The sequence below is a fragment of the Malus sylvestris genome, chromosome 17 (genome assembly GCF_916048215.2).
Source record: "Malus sylvestris chromosome 17, drMalSylv7.2, whole genome shotgun sequence".
Classification (NCBI taxonomy): domain Eukaryota; kingdom Viridiplantae; phylum Streptophyta; class Magnoliopsida; order Rosales; family Rosaceae; genus Malus; species Malus sylvestris.
In genome coordinates this window covers 4,459,581-4,477,225 of record NC_062276.1, presented here as the reverse complement: position 1 = coordinate 4,477,225, position 17,645 = coordinate 4,459,581, and the positions used below count along the sequence as shown (strand labels likewise).

The 17,645-nt window shown below is 38.0% G+C and overlaps 2 protein-coding genes and 1 long non-coding RNA gene across 3 annotated transcripts in view; 2 read left to right on the top strand and 1 right to left on the bottom strand.

Annotated features, from left to right (window-relative positions):
- Nucleotides 1-1,659, bottom strand: part of LOC126612605 (uncharacterized) — a 2,259-nt gene extending 600 nt beyond the window's left edge. The window contains exons 1-3 of the long non-coding RNA XR_007619178.1: nt 1,291-1,659; nt 1,121-1,189; nt 276-337 (exon numbers count right to left, since the gene is read on the bottom strand). This is a non-coding gene — a long non-coding RNA (uncharacterized LOC126612605). The remainder of the gene's footprint in view (nt 1-275; nt 338-1,120; nt 1,190-1,290) is intronic.
- The window catches only part of LOC126610675 (UDP-glycosyltransferase 708C1-like), a 7,896-nt gene extending 3,433 nt beyond the window's left edge, over nt 1-4,463 (top strand). Inside the window, 2 exon segments of the mRNA XM_050278780.1 lie at nt 3,465-3,910; nt 3,913-4,463. Of these exon segments, the coding sequence (XP_050134737.1) occupies nt 3,465-3,910; nt 3,913-4,188 (722 nt within the window). The 3' untranslated portion in view covers nt 4,189-4,463.
- A 2,638-nt stretch (nt 4,464-7,101) lies between these two features.
- Nucleotides 7,102-8,682, top strand: LOC126612604 (UDP-glycosyltransferase 708G1-like). The gene has a single exon (XM_050281067.1). It carries the CDS (start codon nt 7,137-7,139, stop codon nt 8,526-8,528), a length of 1,392 nt encoding a protein of 463 aa, XP_050137024.1. The 5' UTR covers nt 7,102-7,136; the 3' UTR covers nt 8,529-8,682.
- Nucleotides 8,683-17,645: the final 8,963 nt, after the last annotated feature.

The window sequence follows — 17,645 nt, the reverse complement described above, 5'->3', positions numbered from 1 at the left end:
ACCATTGAACATATATATTGAAAAACAACTTCATAGTATAAAGTCATCCATCATCTATACTATAAAGAGGTGTTCGAAACATGTTCTAAATATCATATCGTCATCCATCAGATATTCTATAAGAACACGGGTTATAGGAAAAATAGTAATAATTTAAAGTAGCCTCAATAAGCATGTTATCTCACAAAACGTTTCATAAAACGTAATCATCAAATCATGCTTTTTATGTATGCATTTCTACTATAAAACATGCATTTTAGAAGGGGTCCACTCACAGTACTTAGCCGCCGAAGAGCCACGCAAACTAACGAATAAGAAAACGTCACCAATATTGCCCCTAAGCACATAAAGGGTCCAATTAATAAAACTATATAATAGCAATTGAATTTGGGAAAACGGGCGTTGGAAACGAATTCAGAACGTCGAATTACCCTAAGAATGGTCCCGGACGAAAACCCGAAAAGTCAACCCTAAAGTCAACGTTGACCGGAGGTCAACGGTCAAATTAAGTCTAACGGTTTTAGGCTTGAAAATCGGATTAGGGTTTAGGTTAAATAGGATTAGGATATATTGGGTTTTGGGTTTTCTAAGGTTTTTGGGTTAAAAGGGTTTAGGGTAAAGAAATAGAGTTTGGGCCTAAGCCCAAACATATACACACCACAAACTCACACACACATGCACGACATGCACATGCATGCAAGGCATGCATATACACACACGCACACACTTAAACACACACACACACACACACACACACACACACCTAATACACACACACACACAAACCACAAAGGCCTTAAGGCCTCACAAGGGCAGGGCTTTAAGCCCCTTAAACCAAAACCGGCCCAAGGCCATTTTAAATAAGGCCCGAGCCCTTATTGGGTTTTAAAAGAACAAGAACAAAATTAAAAGAAAAGGGGCTGGGGTCTAATGGGCTTAAGGCCCGAGGGAAGGGAAAGGGAAAGGCCGGATGGGCCTGGTTTTGCCGAGAAGGAGAAGGCCGGAGATTCGGCCGGAAAACCATCCCACTTTAAACGGTCATAACTTTAACAATACTCAACGAAATCAAGCGAGACAAAAACAAAAGTTATAGCCCTTGAAGAGACGAAGAGAATGGTACCTCACACGACATCTAACTCGCCGTGGTTTGGCCGGAAAATGCCTCGAAAGCCGTCGGACTCGCCGGAAACTGGGTAAGATTCAAATGAGTATAACTTTTCCAATACTCAACGAAATTGAGTGAAACAAAAAGGAAAGTTGTACTACTCGACGAGACGAAGAGATTGATACCTTGCACGCCGGCCAACTCGTCGTGGTTTGGCCGGAAATGGCCTCGAAAGGGGCGGTGCTCGCCGGAGCTTACTCCGTGTCGTCGAACTCGCAGGGCAGGGTCCGGGGTTCGTTGCGAGCCTCTCTTCGATGGTGACTCGGTCCTAGTGAGTCCAGGGGAAGAGAGAGAGCCGAGAGACAGACAGAAGAAGGAAGAAAAGAAAACAGAAAAGAAGAAGAAGAAAGAAGGGAGTTCACGGGGGAGGGACAGAGAGAGAAGGAAGAGTGACGGGAATGGGGGACACAAAAACAGAAGGTGGGCCCCTTGGGCACACCATATAAGACCCAAAACAATTTTAAAAACAAGATAAACTCAAACTTAGTAAAAATACGATTTAAATTAGGGGCGGGTGTAACAATTCTGAGCCACTCTTTGTTCGACATCATCGCCATTTGGATCTTCTGATTCATCTGAACTTGGTTGGAGTTGGATAGTATGCTCCCCCATCTTCTGTTGCAGCTTTTCTCCAAATTCTCTGGAGTCTGGTAGCACCTCCTTCTCTGAAGACCACCAAGAGGACGCTTCATCAAACACCACATCTCTGGGACCGAACAAGACATAGTGGCCGATGTGAGCTATCGGTAACCTTGAGTTGTCAGCTGTCACCACCACACGGCTTCCCTTGTACTCGGACAGGTTTTGCAACTTCTCTTTATCACCTGTCATATGATTTGAGCAACTCGAGTCTACGATCCAATCATTATTGTAGTCAGTTCGTTCTGGTGTTGTTACCGTGAGAGCTAATTCTTCTTCCTCCGTAGCGAATAATGCTTCAGCATCCCAGCCATCTTCACTATTCTCCTTCGAACTGGAAGTAGCAGTATTACTTTCAACAGACGTTTTCTTGGCCCAACAATCTTTTGCCATGTGGCCCATCTTCCCACAGTTGTAACACTCGCCATTGAACTTTCTACTATTACTGCGATTCTTCGAAGCTCCCCTTGGACGAGAGCCTCCATTTCCTTGGTGATTTTTCATCTTGTCACCATCCTTTTTAGATCCACCACCAGTGTGCCGCTTGAAAGTGCCTTTGTTTTTGCTGGTGTAGAGCGCTTCTTCTTCACCCTTCAACGAGACTTCTCCCATTTGCTTGGCCATAGCTTCTTGACCTGCAAGCAAATTTTCAAACTCAACAAGTGATGGTTGTGTCGGCCATCCCTGTATAGCGGCAATAAACCCACGATATTCGGGTCTCAAACCATGGATAATTATTCTCTTCATCCTGGTTTCCCCAATAGGAGCTGTTGGATCTAACTTTGAAATTTCGCGGCATATCGACTTCACCTTGTGAAAGTACTGGGCAATCGTCATGTCGCGTTGCGCCATCGATAGCAGCTCGTTCTCGAGAAGTTGCAGTCTTGTATCATTCTTCTTTGAGAAGAGTGTAACAAAAGTGTCCCATGCTTCCTTTGGTGTTTTGGCATCCCGAATGTGCTCCAACATTTCTTCTTCAATTGTGATCTTTAAAGCAAACATCGCTTTGCCTGCTTTAATTTTCCACTTTCGCAAGATGCCATTGGCATCTTCTGCCGTCGGTTGTGTAACTTCACTACCACTGACAACCTCCCAAAGGTCCTGACCTTGTAAGTAAGACTCCATACACGTTGCCCACATGTTGTAGTTTTTGTTGTTGAGCTTCTTGATTCCTCCAACTACTTGAAGGTCACCCATCGTGCCGGCAAGACTTCGACTATACCGATCAAGCTTGACTAACAAACTTGCAGAGTACCAAACTCCTCACGACTCAAGATAGCTCCACCAAGTACGATCCCTGACCGTCTTGGCTCTGATACCAATTGTTGAACAAAAGGAGTATACAAGATAACTCTAATTATCCCAAGAAAGCTCACTCTAAAGAAAGCTCACAAAAACACTAATTAGCAAAGCTTTTCTTATTTAGCACTTAGCTTTGTTTTTCCTTTTGATGATATACAAGGCTTGGGGACTTGGGTATTTATAGCAAACCAAATGAAAGCTACTTAATTAAACTAAGATTATTTACTACCACACAAAACACATTAATTGCACCTAATTAATTTTTTTTCACACAACCATACCTAACATTGCCTAACTTTGACATTGACTAACATTGCCTAACATTGCCTAACTTTGACATTGATTTTCAACATAGCAGCTATAAATAGTGGGAGAGTTTTAGAAAATCTCCCACCGTTTCTTCCGATAGGACCGTTAGATGCCTTCGAGGCCAAGAAAGAGCAGGATGAAGATGGAAACTATCTGTCATGGCTAGACAGCCAGCCGGCACAGTCAGTAGTTTACGTGAGTTTCGGAAGCAGAACAGCCATGTCCAATGAGCAGATTAAAGAGCTCGCAAATGGGTTGGAAAGGAGCGGATATAGGTTTTTGTGGGTGCTCAAAACAAGTAAGGTCGACAAAGACGACAAGGAAGATCTGAAAGTCCTGCTTGGGGAACCGTTTTTGGACAGGACAAAAGGCAGGGGAGTAGTAATGAAGGGGTGGGTGAGCCAGCAGGACATTCTCGAGCACGCAGCCGTTGGCGGGTTTGTGAATCACTGCGGGTGGAATTCGGTTATGGAGGCAGCGCGAAAAGGGGTACCGGTGTGCTGGCGTGGCCGCAGCATGGGGATCAGAGCGTGAATGCGGAGGTGGTGGAGACGGCGGGGTTGGGAATATGGGAGAGGAGTTGGGGTTGGGGGCTTGGAGGGGTGGTGTGTGGGGAAGCGATAAGGAGGAAGATTGTTGAGTTGATGGAGGATAAGAAGCTGAGGGGTTTGGCTAGGAAGGTGGGGGAAGATGCTAAGAAGGCTACTGCCATTGGTGGGAAATCTGAGAAGGTGCTCAATGAAGTTTTGGAATATTTGATGCAGAAGAACTAATATATCCTTGAAATTTATGTTCTTAAGTTGAAGTTTCATGTAACTTTTCAATCTCAAATTCGATATAATATGTTGTAGTCGGGCTATGGAACTGATTGTTGATGTGTCATCGCCTTTTTAATAATAAGAATCATAGTTTTTTGTTGTAAAATGGTGTCATGTAAACAATGTGTAAAAATTAATATGCGTTTGTCACATAGTTGGTGTGACGATTTTGTTCAAGATAATTGTGAAGCCCAAATGAGTAATAAGAGCAGAAAGAATTTCCATACAAACTTGAAAGTGCATCTCAAGACTCATCCCCATTTCTTGTATAATACCAAAGGAAAAGTTCTCGTCTTTTCCGGTAATCATTTCAAAGCTAACATAGCCATACAAAGTTAGTTTTCATGTTTATATGGTCAATAACTACACTAATTGATGCTAACGTTGAAATCCTAACCACATGTGAAGGGATTATGGTACGTAGTTGGAATCAAGAATGGTTCATTTTCAATCGTTGGCCTGGGTGGTTTTAGGGAAATTACAAAAATAGTTGCATAAACATGGGAATTTTGTCCAATTGGTTCCTAACAATTGCTTCAACTGAATCTTTCTTGCACAATATCCCAAATTTGATCACCTTATTCTTGAATGTATGATCAACACATTGCCGATTTCAGGATGTTTATATACACTTACATCCCAGGACCTACGCATGATGTTTACTTGGCCAACATCTGGGATTTATGGCTGGTAACTTTGTCAAGAAACTTCAAGTAATACATTAGCAAAGTTAAGGTTTTGGTAAGGCATGTCGCAACATGCCAAAGCTATAGTCATCATATCTTATCAATCTTTGTTATGCATTTAGCAATCTAAATATTAAGCTACTAATTGCACATTTTAAACTCGCAAGTGCACAAGATCAAACACATAATATAGAAAGCAAGTACGGGATCATTCCCACGAGGATTGCACTAATATGTATCTAGAGTATGATTCCTAACAATTTAAATTAATTAATTTACAAAACTAGCAAATATGCAAGTAAAGGTTTAACAAAATAGTTTGAGATGTCTTAAGTTTAAGTATAAAAGCACAATATAAAGAACATAGGCAAATAAAAGTAATTGGCAATAAGAGTTTTGAAAACTATGTTTGAACGGTTAGGACTTTGACTTCCATCTCCAACCTTTTTCGCCTAAACAACCAATACACACTATGATACAAAACAAATTTTGATGCTTTACGTTTATCAACCTAAAGGCATGGTATCTACTCTTTAAGCTATTGATTTCCTTAAACAACGAATTAGGCATGGGTGTCTACACTAACTCTTTTCATTCTCGAAGTATTTAGCATGGTATATACTAAGTTACACTCTGAGAAAGCATAATACAATGGAAATCAACAAACACACGAATCCTAGAACATGTTATCTATTCTGGTTATTCGTGATAATTAATTCCAAGAACCGTAACTCGTTCTCTTGTTACTTGGCATAGGTACAAGACTCAATCATCCAAATTTACCCATGTAACAAACTCAATTACAAAGTTATTCTATGGTGATCAATCATAAAATAACTCAATAAGATTGGAATTAAAACTGGAATTAATCACTAAAGCATCAACAAATTGTCTTGTAACAGAAGTGTATCGAAAATACTCAAGGAAACATGATTAGGACTTCAACCAAATCCCAACTATGAAATTTAGTTACTCATAATGTAAATAGACAGCAAAGACAAACAAAACAGAAAGTAAAAGGAGAAGAAGAAACTCTTCGATGACGAATTGTAGAACGGTGCACTGGTCCTTCCTTTTTCTCCCTTCTGTCGTGGTTGCCTCCTCTTTTTTGGTGGCTGCTGCTGCCTATCTTTTTTTTTCTCTTTTGTATTTATGTTTTTTTGTATCTCACGTCCCTTCTGCTGGTCTGATTAGGGATCCTCCTTCATTCCCCTTCTAGTTGTAACCGACAAGGCAATTAGCCTTCTTTTCCTTATCAAGCTTAATGAGCTTTAAAGTCTCATTATATTAAAAAGACTTTTAATTTACTTTCTCTCAGACTTTTTGGCTTTCTTCAACTGGTTAAAACTCCTAATAAAAAGGACATAGGATTGTAAAAGCCTTTTTAGCTCATTTTGCACTCTTTACTTGTTACAACCTACAAAAACACAAATATAATGTAAACCTATATAGAAGAGTAAAACAAAGATGTAAACAAGGAGAATTATTATATATATAATAGCGAATTTATGAGCATAACAATCTTCTATTTTAAAAGATCTAGAATCTCTAGCATCATTTTATCGAAGGGTATACCAATTTCAGCAGTCATGTCCGTTGTGTTCTCACCTTCAATATGAGCAACACCAATCAAATATTTTAAGATTTCTTATCAAGCAAAATAATTTTTGTTTTGACATCACCGTGTGTGATCTTTTGAGATTACAAGTTAAATCGTGTTGTCCTTATAGATGTTTCTAAATCTATTTCTACAATTAATTTACTACTTTTTGACACTGAAGATCAATTTGTGCAGAAACCATCTCCTTTGGCTATAATTTTCTATTAAAATTGCATCACGTCTTCAAGTAAAATCTGAGCCTAGATGTATAAATGTTGGCTTAGCAAAAATTTGAAAATTAAGGTTACCTCCTAAAACTAAAATTTTTAGCTGAGTATTGTTGCAAAAAACTGAGTAGGTCGCTTTTCTAATTTACTAGTTCAAACTTTCTTGGCAGCCAAGAAAACTTAGATCTTTACTTGTCCTTTCCTGCTAGACGTGGCCCATTTGACTAAGCATATGCATATTCAAACCATCTTTTGGTCATAGACGTGAGTCCTTTGACTACACATGTACATTCAGTGCACCTGCCTCAGCCTTCATCGGTACAAATATGAAATATGCCCTGCTCTGAAGCTAATCTACTTTCCCTTAGCAAAACATCATCTTCCATTAAAATGTCAGATTCCGGCGATCTACGAGTCCCTCATGTAGCTCTCCTTCCAAGTGCCGGAATGGGTCATCTCACGCCCTTCCTTCGGCTTGCAGCGTTACTAGCATCACATGATGTTTGTGTCACTTTCATCACTCCAAATCCAACCGTCTCACTTGCTGAGTCACAGAGTTTGTCAAACTTCCTCATGGCCTTCCCACAAATTACTCGAAAGCAGCTTCATCTCCTTCCGCTCGACGAGTCCTGTGCCAATTCCGAAGACCCTTTCTACTACCATTTTGAATTGATTCGCCGCTCTTCTCACCTGCTCTCTCCTCTTCTATCTTCACTCTCTCCACCTCTCTCCGCTATGATCACAGACATGAGCTTCACCTCCACGGTTCTTCCTATAACCGATTCTCTCGGACTTCCAAACTACATTTTCTTCACATCATCTGCCAAAATGTTGACACTTTATGTGTCCTTCCACACCATGCTTGGCCCTAATCACACTATAAAAGATGATCTCCAAGTTCCGGGTTTGGGGCCAATACCAAAATCACGGATGCCTCCACCACTGCTGCAGGAAAGTAACAATTTGCTGAAGACCTTTTTCATAGAGAATGGTAAGAAAATGACAGAATCAAGCGGAATTTTGGTGAACACATATGAAAGTATAGAGAGTGAGACTTTGGCAGCACTAAATGAAGGCAAAGTATTGAGAAAACTACCGTCAGTAATTTCCATCGGACCGCTAGCGCCATGTTTCTTCGAGACAAGCCAACAACTGCAATGGCTTAATAATCAAGCAACTGGGTCAGTGCTCTATGTCAGCTTTGGGAGCAGGACTGCCATGTCCAGGGAGCAAATTAGAGAGTTGGGTGATGGCTTGGTGAGGAGCGGTTGCAGGTTTCTGTGGGCGGTGAAGGATAAGAAAGTTGACATCGAAGATGACGAGAAACTGACTGAGGTGCTTGGAGAGGAATTATTGGAGAGGGTGAAGAAAAATGGATTGGCAGTGAAGAACTGGCTGAACCAGGAGGAGATATTGAGCCATCCGGCCATCGGTGGGTTTTTAAGTCACTGTGGCTGGAACTCTTTGTCTGAGGCTCTCTGGAACGGTGTGCGCGTATTAGCATGGCCGCAACATGGGGATCAGAAAGTCAATGCAGATTTGGTGGAGAAAATTGGACTCGGAACGTGGGATAAGAGTTGGGGTTGGGGTGATAGGGAGACGGTGGTGAAAGCAGAGGACATTGCACAGACGGTTAGTGAGATAATGGGAAACGATTTGTTGAAGTTGCAAGCATTGCACATTAGAGATGAGGCTAGAAGGGCGGTTGGAGATGACGGTAGTTCTACAAAGAGTCTCGCTGCTCTTATCGATACATGGAAGAAGTTTCAGGTACTACCATAGTTAAACCTTCATTTCCAAGATCAGATTAGAGGCAAAGATGCATTCAGTTGAGACAAATCAGATGCAGATCAAGCCATAATCTCATAATATTTGTAACTGCTGTTTTAAGGTACATCTAAACATAATGAGAAAGCAAAAACAACTTCAGCTGGTTTATAGCGTGTTATTGTTTAAAGGGTGCTTCCAACTAGAGATTTATTTTGTCGGAATGTTGTACTAATTAACCAGAAATAGCTTTCTTCGAAATGGCACCGAAAGAAATCTCGTTCTCTTGGACCCTTTCCTGGAGACCAGTTGGGCCAAATACAACTGTCAAATCAAAACCAATACCTATAACCAAAGAGAAAAGGTGAAAACATCAAGTACTTATCCGATCGATGTTGTGTGTTCGATTCTATACTTTTTTTAGTTTCATATATATAGTAGGTATGGACTAGAATACAAAATTTGTTTTAATTGCCACACTGTGTTCAATTTCTTCTCGCTAATTGGAGTAGTTTGGAATATCATATTACTGTTCTTTAATATCAAAATGGTTGATACAATTGTAGTTTAGACAACAACGTGAACTAATAGTAGATTATCGAACTTTTTACAATATACGGTATTTCTTCTCATAAATTCATAAATAGGGGTCAATTAGATTTTTTTTTTTAGAATTAAGACTTTCATAGTAGAAATATATTGTCATCATCATAAAATGATTGTATACTCGTGTTATGAAAGTTGTTTTTGTTGCTCTCATTTAGAAGGGTATATTGATTCGATGGTAGTATGTTTATTTAATTTTTTCAAAATTCGATTTTAGTATTAGAAAGTCAAAGAAATCACTATTATAAAAAATAAATCAAACCGCAAACAAAAGATTATCCCTCACTCCACAGTTTGCAAAATCAAGAAAACGAGATTATTAGATTATTTCTCAATGCTTCTTGGTCAACAAAGGAGCAGACTATGTAGCTAGGATTAGGGTATTAATTACCATATCAAATTTTTGGTATGACAAAATCTATTATCATTACCGTGTTAAACTTTCGGTATACCGAATTTTGGCATGCTAAATAGTTCGGTTGACATGGTATGGTAATGGTAATTACCACTTTATTTTGGGCCAAAATTTGATTTTTTTTTCCAACCCAATTCAAAGCCCAAACGTGTTTTGGCCACTTCCTTGAATTTCTAAAACCTTTTTATTTAATTATAAGAATTTTATCGAGATTCATTTAAGAAACAAAAAGTAAATAGATTGAAGAATTGCTAAAAGAACCCAATATTCTTAAAAAAAATAGTACAAAGATTCCTAAATTCTATCTCTACATTCTTTAAAATTGTACCAAAATTAACTTATAGTACAAAACTTTTCTCTCCTCTGTGAGAGACCTCCGATGTGAGCGCTTTTCTCTCCTTGGTGAGAGTCTCAGTTTGTAATTGCAATTGAGGATTTGTTTCTCTTGAGATTTGTCGGTTGTCCTCTGGGCTCGGTTTCCGCTGGTTTGTGGGTCTGATACTCTGGTTTGGTATTCGTTTGTTCTATTTCGGTCTGGCTGAGCTGGTGGATCTTCATAGCCGTGTCGATTTTAGCATTTTGGGCAATTCAAAAGGTAGGTGGAGGATTTAATTTACCAGATATGGTGTGGGTTTTGATTTGGCACAGAGGAATTGCAGGGGTGACTCCGGTTTGTTCTCTTTGGGGCTGGTGGGGAATTAATTTCTCGTACCATACCTTTGACTGTTGGTGGGTTTGTGTGGAATTTTGCTTCGGTCTTCTTCCATCCAACCAAAATCTGAGTGGAGCCGAGAATTTTCAGGAGAAAATCAGAATTAAATCGTTGGGGTAGGTGGGGAATTAATTCCTTTACGTAATTGGTGCTAGTTTTTCACTTTTCTGGAACTTTCTCCGCAGAAGCCTCAGATTTGTAAGGAAACCCCTTTTGCCAGCTCTTCTCGCCGTTAAAAATACTATGGCGGTTCCAAACGTTCTAGATTCCAGCATTAATTGGCCTTGCGAATTATATACTTCGACATCCAGGTAACTTTTTTTGCTTTCCTACCTTACTGTTATCTGTGGAGTTTACTTTTGGGGAACGATATCTACAAGCTGCAGATTTCAACGGTCGTTATCGTCTGATTTCTACGGAGAGTTGGTTTCAAACTGTCACCAAATACCTTCTGTATATTTCATTTCAAGTGATACAAGTTGTACGCCTCAGTATGGCACATTTGGAACAACCCGCTGTGGAGGAACTCATAGTTCACTTACAGAAAACGATGGAGATTTCCCATATGGAACAGAACATCAAACTGGTGGGTGCAGCACTTGGGAGAGGTTGATATTAAATGGGTACGAGATAATCTTTACATAATATCTGTCTCAGATGAAAGTGTGGCTGAGAAAATATTGAGTCAAGTACCGTGGGGGGTCATGAAGAAACATTTTTCAGTTAAACGTTGGCATCAGGAGCTAGCTTTGGAAGAAATTCAATTGGAGATGGTCCCTTTCTGGGTTCAACTCCGCGGTATACCATTAGAACTCTCTTTAGAAGCTAATGTGAGACAACTCATACAAGGGGCTAGGGGTGGGCAAACGGGCCCTAGGCCCGCAGGGCGATCCGGTTCCATGCGGTTCGGGACGGGTACGCGGCGGGTCTGAAATTTGTAAAGACAAAACGGAACGGGCTAGGGCGGGTTCACAAAATTATCGGGACGGAATGGGTGCAAAAGCCTGAGAAAACGGGGCCCCGCAGGACCCGTTTCTCCCAATTATCACAAAAATATCTGCTGTGTTTTAGTGATGCTGCATTTGTTTACCCGAGTGGTAGTACATTTGTACTACACATTCTTTCCTCATTTCGTTTTGTTTTTTATTTTATTTTATTTTTTAGGATCCCATGTACATCACTTCTCACCAACTCCATCACTACTCTCCAATCTCCATCACAACTCTCTCTCTCTCTCTCACTTCTTCCTCACCTCCTCACCAGAAAAAATATCAAACTTGAGTGTTTCAAAAACCTGAGTTTTAATATTCTTGTTGGAGGGGATAATCATGTCATTCTACCCAAGGGTCCATCATCCTACGGAGTCTTCTCCAGGCTAAGAAGAAGATGCATATTGTTAATTTTGTTTAACTTAGATCTATATTTATATGAACGTTTAAATTTAAAAATTAAATGATGTGTCACTAATAAAAAAATAAGTACGTTAATAAATATTTAGGATTTAGTTTATAAAATTTAATTTCATTTAAGTCTCTCTAGCATTACCCTAATTATATTGGTTTTGTTGTTAACTATATATATATATATATATATTTTTTTTTTTTTTAATTTTTTCTTCACAAGTTGGAAGTTGTTTATGTTGGAACCGGATCCTCTCCGGACCCAAAGGAACTTAGCCCAATGATCAAATGATCCAGACCATTAAAATTTGATCCAACGGCTACAATTATTATAATTTTTAAAGGGGCCTCATGTTTGTAGCCGTTTGATCAAATTTCAATGACCCTGATCATTTGATCCTTGGGCTCAGTTCATTTAGGTTCGGAGGGGATCCGGTTTGTTTCTATTGACAAAAAAATAGGGAATTTTCACATGGACTCCATATTTATCACGTTATCACTTAAATGTCAACTTAACTAATTATGTAACGGAAGTGTGACATGCCCACCCTCCCACCTCTCAGTATAGAAATTATTGTTTATTAAAAAAAAAAAAAGATATTAGAATGTTCAAAAGATGATATATTAGTTTAGTATGTGATCCAAAGTTGAGAAAATGTAATGTAACTTAGTCAATGATTTTTATATTAGTCATGGATGTTGGGGGCCACAGGTCTTATAGCGCGGCAAAATGCTGTTTCGAAAAGGTCGTCCTACTTCCTATTCATTAACCATAGATCATATGCCTTCTCTTTTCGGCCCAACATCACTGAACAGCCAGTTGCATTTTTTCAATCACAAGATCATATTTCTGGTAGGAGCATTTTTGGCCGTATTCTTCTGTCTTTGGCATAATTTTTGTTTTGTTTTTTCCTTCAAAAGCTGAAGTTGTTTCTTCTAATCTGTAGAAACTCATGATTAGAGAGAGAGAGAGAGAGAGAGAGAGAGAGAGAGTAATTAAAGTTGTGTATTTTTCATATATGAATGAATGAGTACACACATGTATAAATACATTACAATTGGCTGTCAACTAACTCCATTTCCTAACAACCTTATCTTAATAGCTAAGCTAACAATCTTATCTTAATAGCTAAGCTAAGATTTAATCTGGTGGACCTTCTTTATCCTTAACACACCCCCTCAAGTTAAAGGTAGGTGATCTAACTGCAAGCTTGGAAGTCAAATCCGCAAACCTATCAGCATGCAAGGATTTGGTGAAGATATCTGCAATTTGATGTACAGAAGCAACATGATGAACAATAACATGCCCAGAGAGAACCTTTTCTCGGATGTAGTGATAGTCAATCTCTACGTGTTTAGTTCTAGCATGAAAAAACTGGATTAAAGGCCAAGGCAATAGCACTCTTATTGTCACAGAAGATAGCAAGAGTTTTCAGCAAAGGAGAAGAGATATCTTGTAGAATTTTGCACACCCAAGTAAGTTTAGCATATTTGTTTGCAAGGGATCTATATTCTGCCTCTGTAGATGACCTTGCAACTGTGTTTTGTTTCTTTGCACTCCAAGATATAAGATTGGGACTAAGAAAAACACAATACCCACTGGTGGACCTTTTGTCAACGGGGCACCTTGCCCAATCTGCATCAGTCCAAGCTGTTAGGTACTGAGAGCCCTTAGTAAACCATAATCCTAAATCAATTGTACTCTTTAAGTATCGAAGAATCCGTTTAACTGCTTGTAAATGAATTGTCCGAGGAGCATGCATGTATTGACAGACTTGATTAACAGCAAATGATAAATCAGGCCATGTCAAATATTGGAGTGCACCTACAGTGGATCTGTAGAAGGTAGGATCAGAGAGTAATGTGCATGAGTGATCAAGCTGTGCAGAACTAACAAGTGTAGAACATGGTTTAACACCGACCATATCAATTTTGGAAGAAGATCCAATGCATATTTAGATTGGTTCAGAAATAATCCCTTGGTAGATCTATGAACTTCAATGCCCAAAAAATAGTGAATGTCACCTAAGTCTTTGACAAGGAACATAATCTGCAGTTGAGAAATAAGGGATTGACAAACTGAACTAGAGTTACCAGTTATTATGATGTCATCAACATACACCAAGATGAAAGTAATTGAGGAATCTTTCTTGATGAACAGGCTAGTGTCCGAGAGGGATGGAGAGAAACCCAAAGATAAAATGCCAGAATAGAAAGCATCATACCAGGCCCTAAGAGAGAGAATTGATGCATTATTTAGGAATTCGATTATCTTCTCTTCTTTAGGGTGAAATACGCATAAAAAGTTGTAATGTTATTTATTTATTATTATTTTTTTAACTATGTGTTGGTGTAAGTCATGGTTGGTGGAATCCTACCGATTAATTTGTCTCCTAAAGGTTGATCGATCCGTTTTCTGCCACCTCATTCGCCTTCGTCAAATACAATATAATGATAGGAGTGTGATATCCACACACCCCTTTTTACTTCTCCCACACCTTTTTGGTTTTCGGCCGTCAGATCGGATGAATTAAAGAAGATCAACGGACATAAATTAACAAGGATGAATTAAAGAAGATCAACGGACATAAATTAACAACGGACATAAATTATGGATAGCACACCCCATAATGATAATCTCAATGACACTTACAATTGCTTTGCATATAAACGCTTGTTAATAGAATCTTATTTGTCTGGAAGGGCTTTGTACCTTGTACAACACGATATATGAATATGATGTGAAAACCTTTTGAGAATCTTCCTTTAACTATGAGCAGTACTACCCCTTCTTCTTCGTCTCTTCATGCGTAAGTACATCCATATCTAGCTTCCTAGCTGCTCTTCTATACTTGAAACCACTCCTACTTTTGGTCATGGACAAGTACAAAGAAGATAAAAAATAACAAGTAAAAATAATACCCCAAACCTAAACCTAAATCTAAACCGTGGTAGAAGTTACTTGAGGAAGCTCAACAATTTGAATAGAATTTTACGTCTTAATTTTTATGTATTCCATAATTATGAGTATAAGTACATACAATCCTTATTACATAAGAAAACAATAAAGCACACAAATATAACCTTCCTAAAACATGACCCTAATATTTACACAATATTTACATTCCATTTCTCCTACACATTGACTCACGCAATAGTTTGTTCTTTGGGTTCCATGGCGAAAGGTCAGAAAATCATGTTTAGATAGTCTTTCAATTTGCCAAATGTACGAACAACTGATGCAACTGCATTTTCATACAACATTTTGAGGTATTTGCAGGCGTACTCAACTACAACTGTCACAAACCAAACAACCCAAAAGAATCCGGCGACTAGCCCTAAACTTGGCACAAGGATCACTACTTCTAAAATCAAGGCAAGACTTCCAAGGAGGAGGCTAATCTTATTGAGGAATGATTCTGCCAAATCTGAATTAGGGCGAGCTTGCACATGGAGTATTCTAGAGCCAATTAGTGATCCGATATAAACAATTAGCGTAACGATTAAGGACACCATAGTTGGGTAGTCTGTGTTGAACAAAGACTCATTTCTAGCTCCTTGCTTCAGTTGGAGGAAACCGCCTAGCATGGCGATGAGGGAACATATATATTTATGCACCTTTGTAGAACGTTCTTCGCTTGTGCTGTTATACATATATAGTTAATGAGAAAACTAAATGGAATTGCGTTAATGAATTATCTACAATATGAAATGAAAAATGATGTGTACATACCACGTCAATTAATGAATTTATCTCATTAGATGTTAGTTGTATACATCACATGACAATATATCTATATATTAATCAAGCCAATATATCATGTAAAATGAACTAATTGAGAATGAATGATATATCTATAAATTAATCATGTCAATATATCTTCTAAAAACAATTATTTGGGAACGTAGGTATGATATACCTATAAATTAAGGGTTTTTATCATAAATGATCCCTGAAATTGGCCTACCCCATCAAGATAGTCCCTAAAATTGAAAATCAATCAATGTAATCCCTGAAAATAGGTGTCGCAAATCAATGTGGACCTTCCCACAATTCCGTAAAAAATTTTGTTATGTGATGACGTGGCACTTAAATGGGTCCCACAATTTAATTAAAATATTATTATGTGAACTAAAATATTAAATAATAAAAATAAAAATATTTAAATAATGAAAATCATCACTGTTCATCATCTTCTTCTCGTGGAAAAGTTTAATTTTTCAAGAATTTAAGAACAAGAAATTTCAAGAACTTAAAAAATTAAACTTCTTCATTTGATTTTCATTATTTAAATATTTTTATTTTTATTATTTAATATTTTAATTTACGTAGTAATATTTAATTAAATTTGTGAGACCCATTTACGTGTCACATCAGCACATAATGAAAATTTTGACGGAGTTGTGACGGAAGGAGTATATTAATTTGCGACACCTATTTTCAGGGACTACATTTATTGATTTTCAATTTCAGGGATCATCTTGATGGGATATGCCAATTTAAGGGACCATTTGTAATTAAAACCCATAAATTAATCAAGCCAATATATCATCTAAAATCAACTAATTAAGTAGGTAAGTTGTAACAGGGTGCCTAGCTAGCTGCTATTTTCTTCCATGTTTGTTAATAACGAATTGATCTAGAGTTCTAGACATTCGACGCTCTTAATTTCTAAAACAAAAGCCTAGACTTATCAAGAGCTGAGTTCTATAGATTAACTGCTAATTAATCCAAGCTCTTTAACAAGAGGGATCCCCATTTTTTCCAAAAAATAGGGACTAGGTGTGGGGCCCACTTCACATTGAACTTCATCAATCTGAACCGTCTAGTTTGTAAGTCTCGATTCATAGATCATCCTTGAAAAAATTCAATTCAATTCAAAACCATTTGCCTATTTAATTATCAAAATCAAATTTCATTGTTTATTATATAACAAAGTATTTGTTCATTTCTTTGAACGCAATTAGATGTCTTAAATATTTCCGATTTAGCTAATATTTTGTAAAGATGATCTATGAAATACAACTTGAAGAATAAACGGTTCAGATTATTAAAGTTCGGTTTGGTGTGGACCCCACAACTAATCCCCATTTTTATTAAAAATAGGAATCTCTTTCCTTAAAGAATTCCCTAATTAATCAGTTCTTTTTGGCCTCCCCATCACTCCCGAAATAGAAGGCAAAAACAAAAGAAAAAAAATAATACAAGCATAGTATACATTTACCCTTCCAGTTCCGAACGTAGAGGGATGCTAATAGCAATGTCTTGGACACGATTCATGTGTATATATCAAACTTCTGTACAAAGGAATACAAAAACAAAAGTTAGATGGTACCGTAACGGTCCGGCGGTGTGTGCGATTTGAGCTACGATCACAAAATGAATGCACTAAAAAAAAAAAAAAAAAACCTGTACTTTTTTGAGCAGCCAAGGGTAGAAGAATGGAAGGAGCTTCTTAGTGAAAAATGCAACTGCGCGCTCCGGGGAGTGGGCAGAAGAGAAGACCGTCTCTGATTTATATTTATAGTGTTGTTCCGGTGGGACCCTAGCTCAGGTCCCTTCTTCGAACATTACTTTTCATTAGAGCATTTTACTCAAATTTTTAATTTGAATATAAAAATCTGACCACCTTCATGGAAAATAGCTTAAAGAAAATTTATCTGATAAATTAATCCACCCACAACAAGATTAGTTAACACAGTTAACCTGTGATAGCGGTAGAAGAAAAAATTGAGATACGAATTTAATTCTAAAATTGAGTAAAAGATAAAAATATAATTAAAAAAGCTGATGTGGATAATGAACCTAGTCCAACAAACAGGACCAAACCCAATGACTCATAAAATTGGATTTATATCAAGTTTACTCTATTAAATGTTTTAGTGTTTTTTTTCTAGTTTACTAAAATGAAAATCCAAACAATTATTTTGTAATTACGTTTCTACATGTTAGAATAGAGGATCAATATAAACGGGGAAGAGGCACTTTTATCTTATAC

Excerpts from the sequence above, each read along its gene's own strand:
- LOC126612604 (XM_050281067.1), top strand. The coding sequence starts at position 7,137 with ATGTCAGATTCCGGCGATCTACGAGTCCCTCATGTAGCTCTCCTTCCA.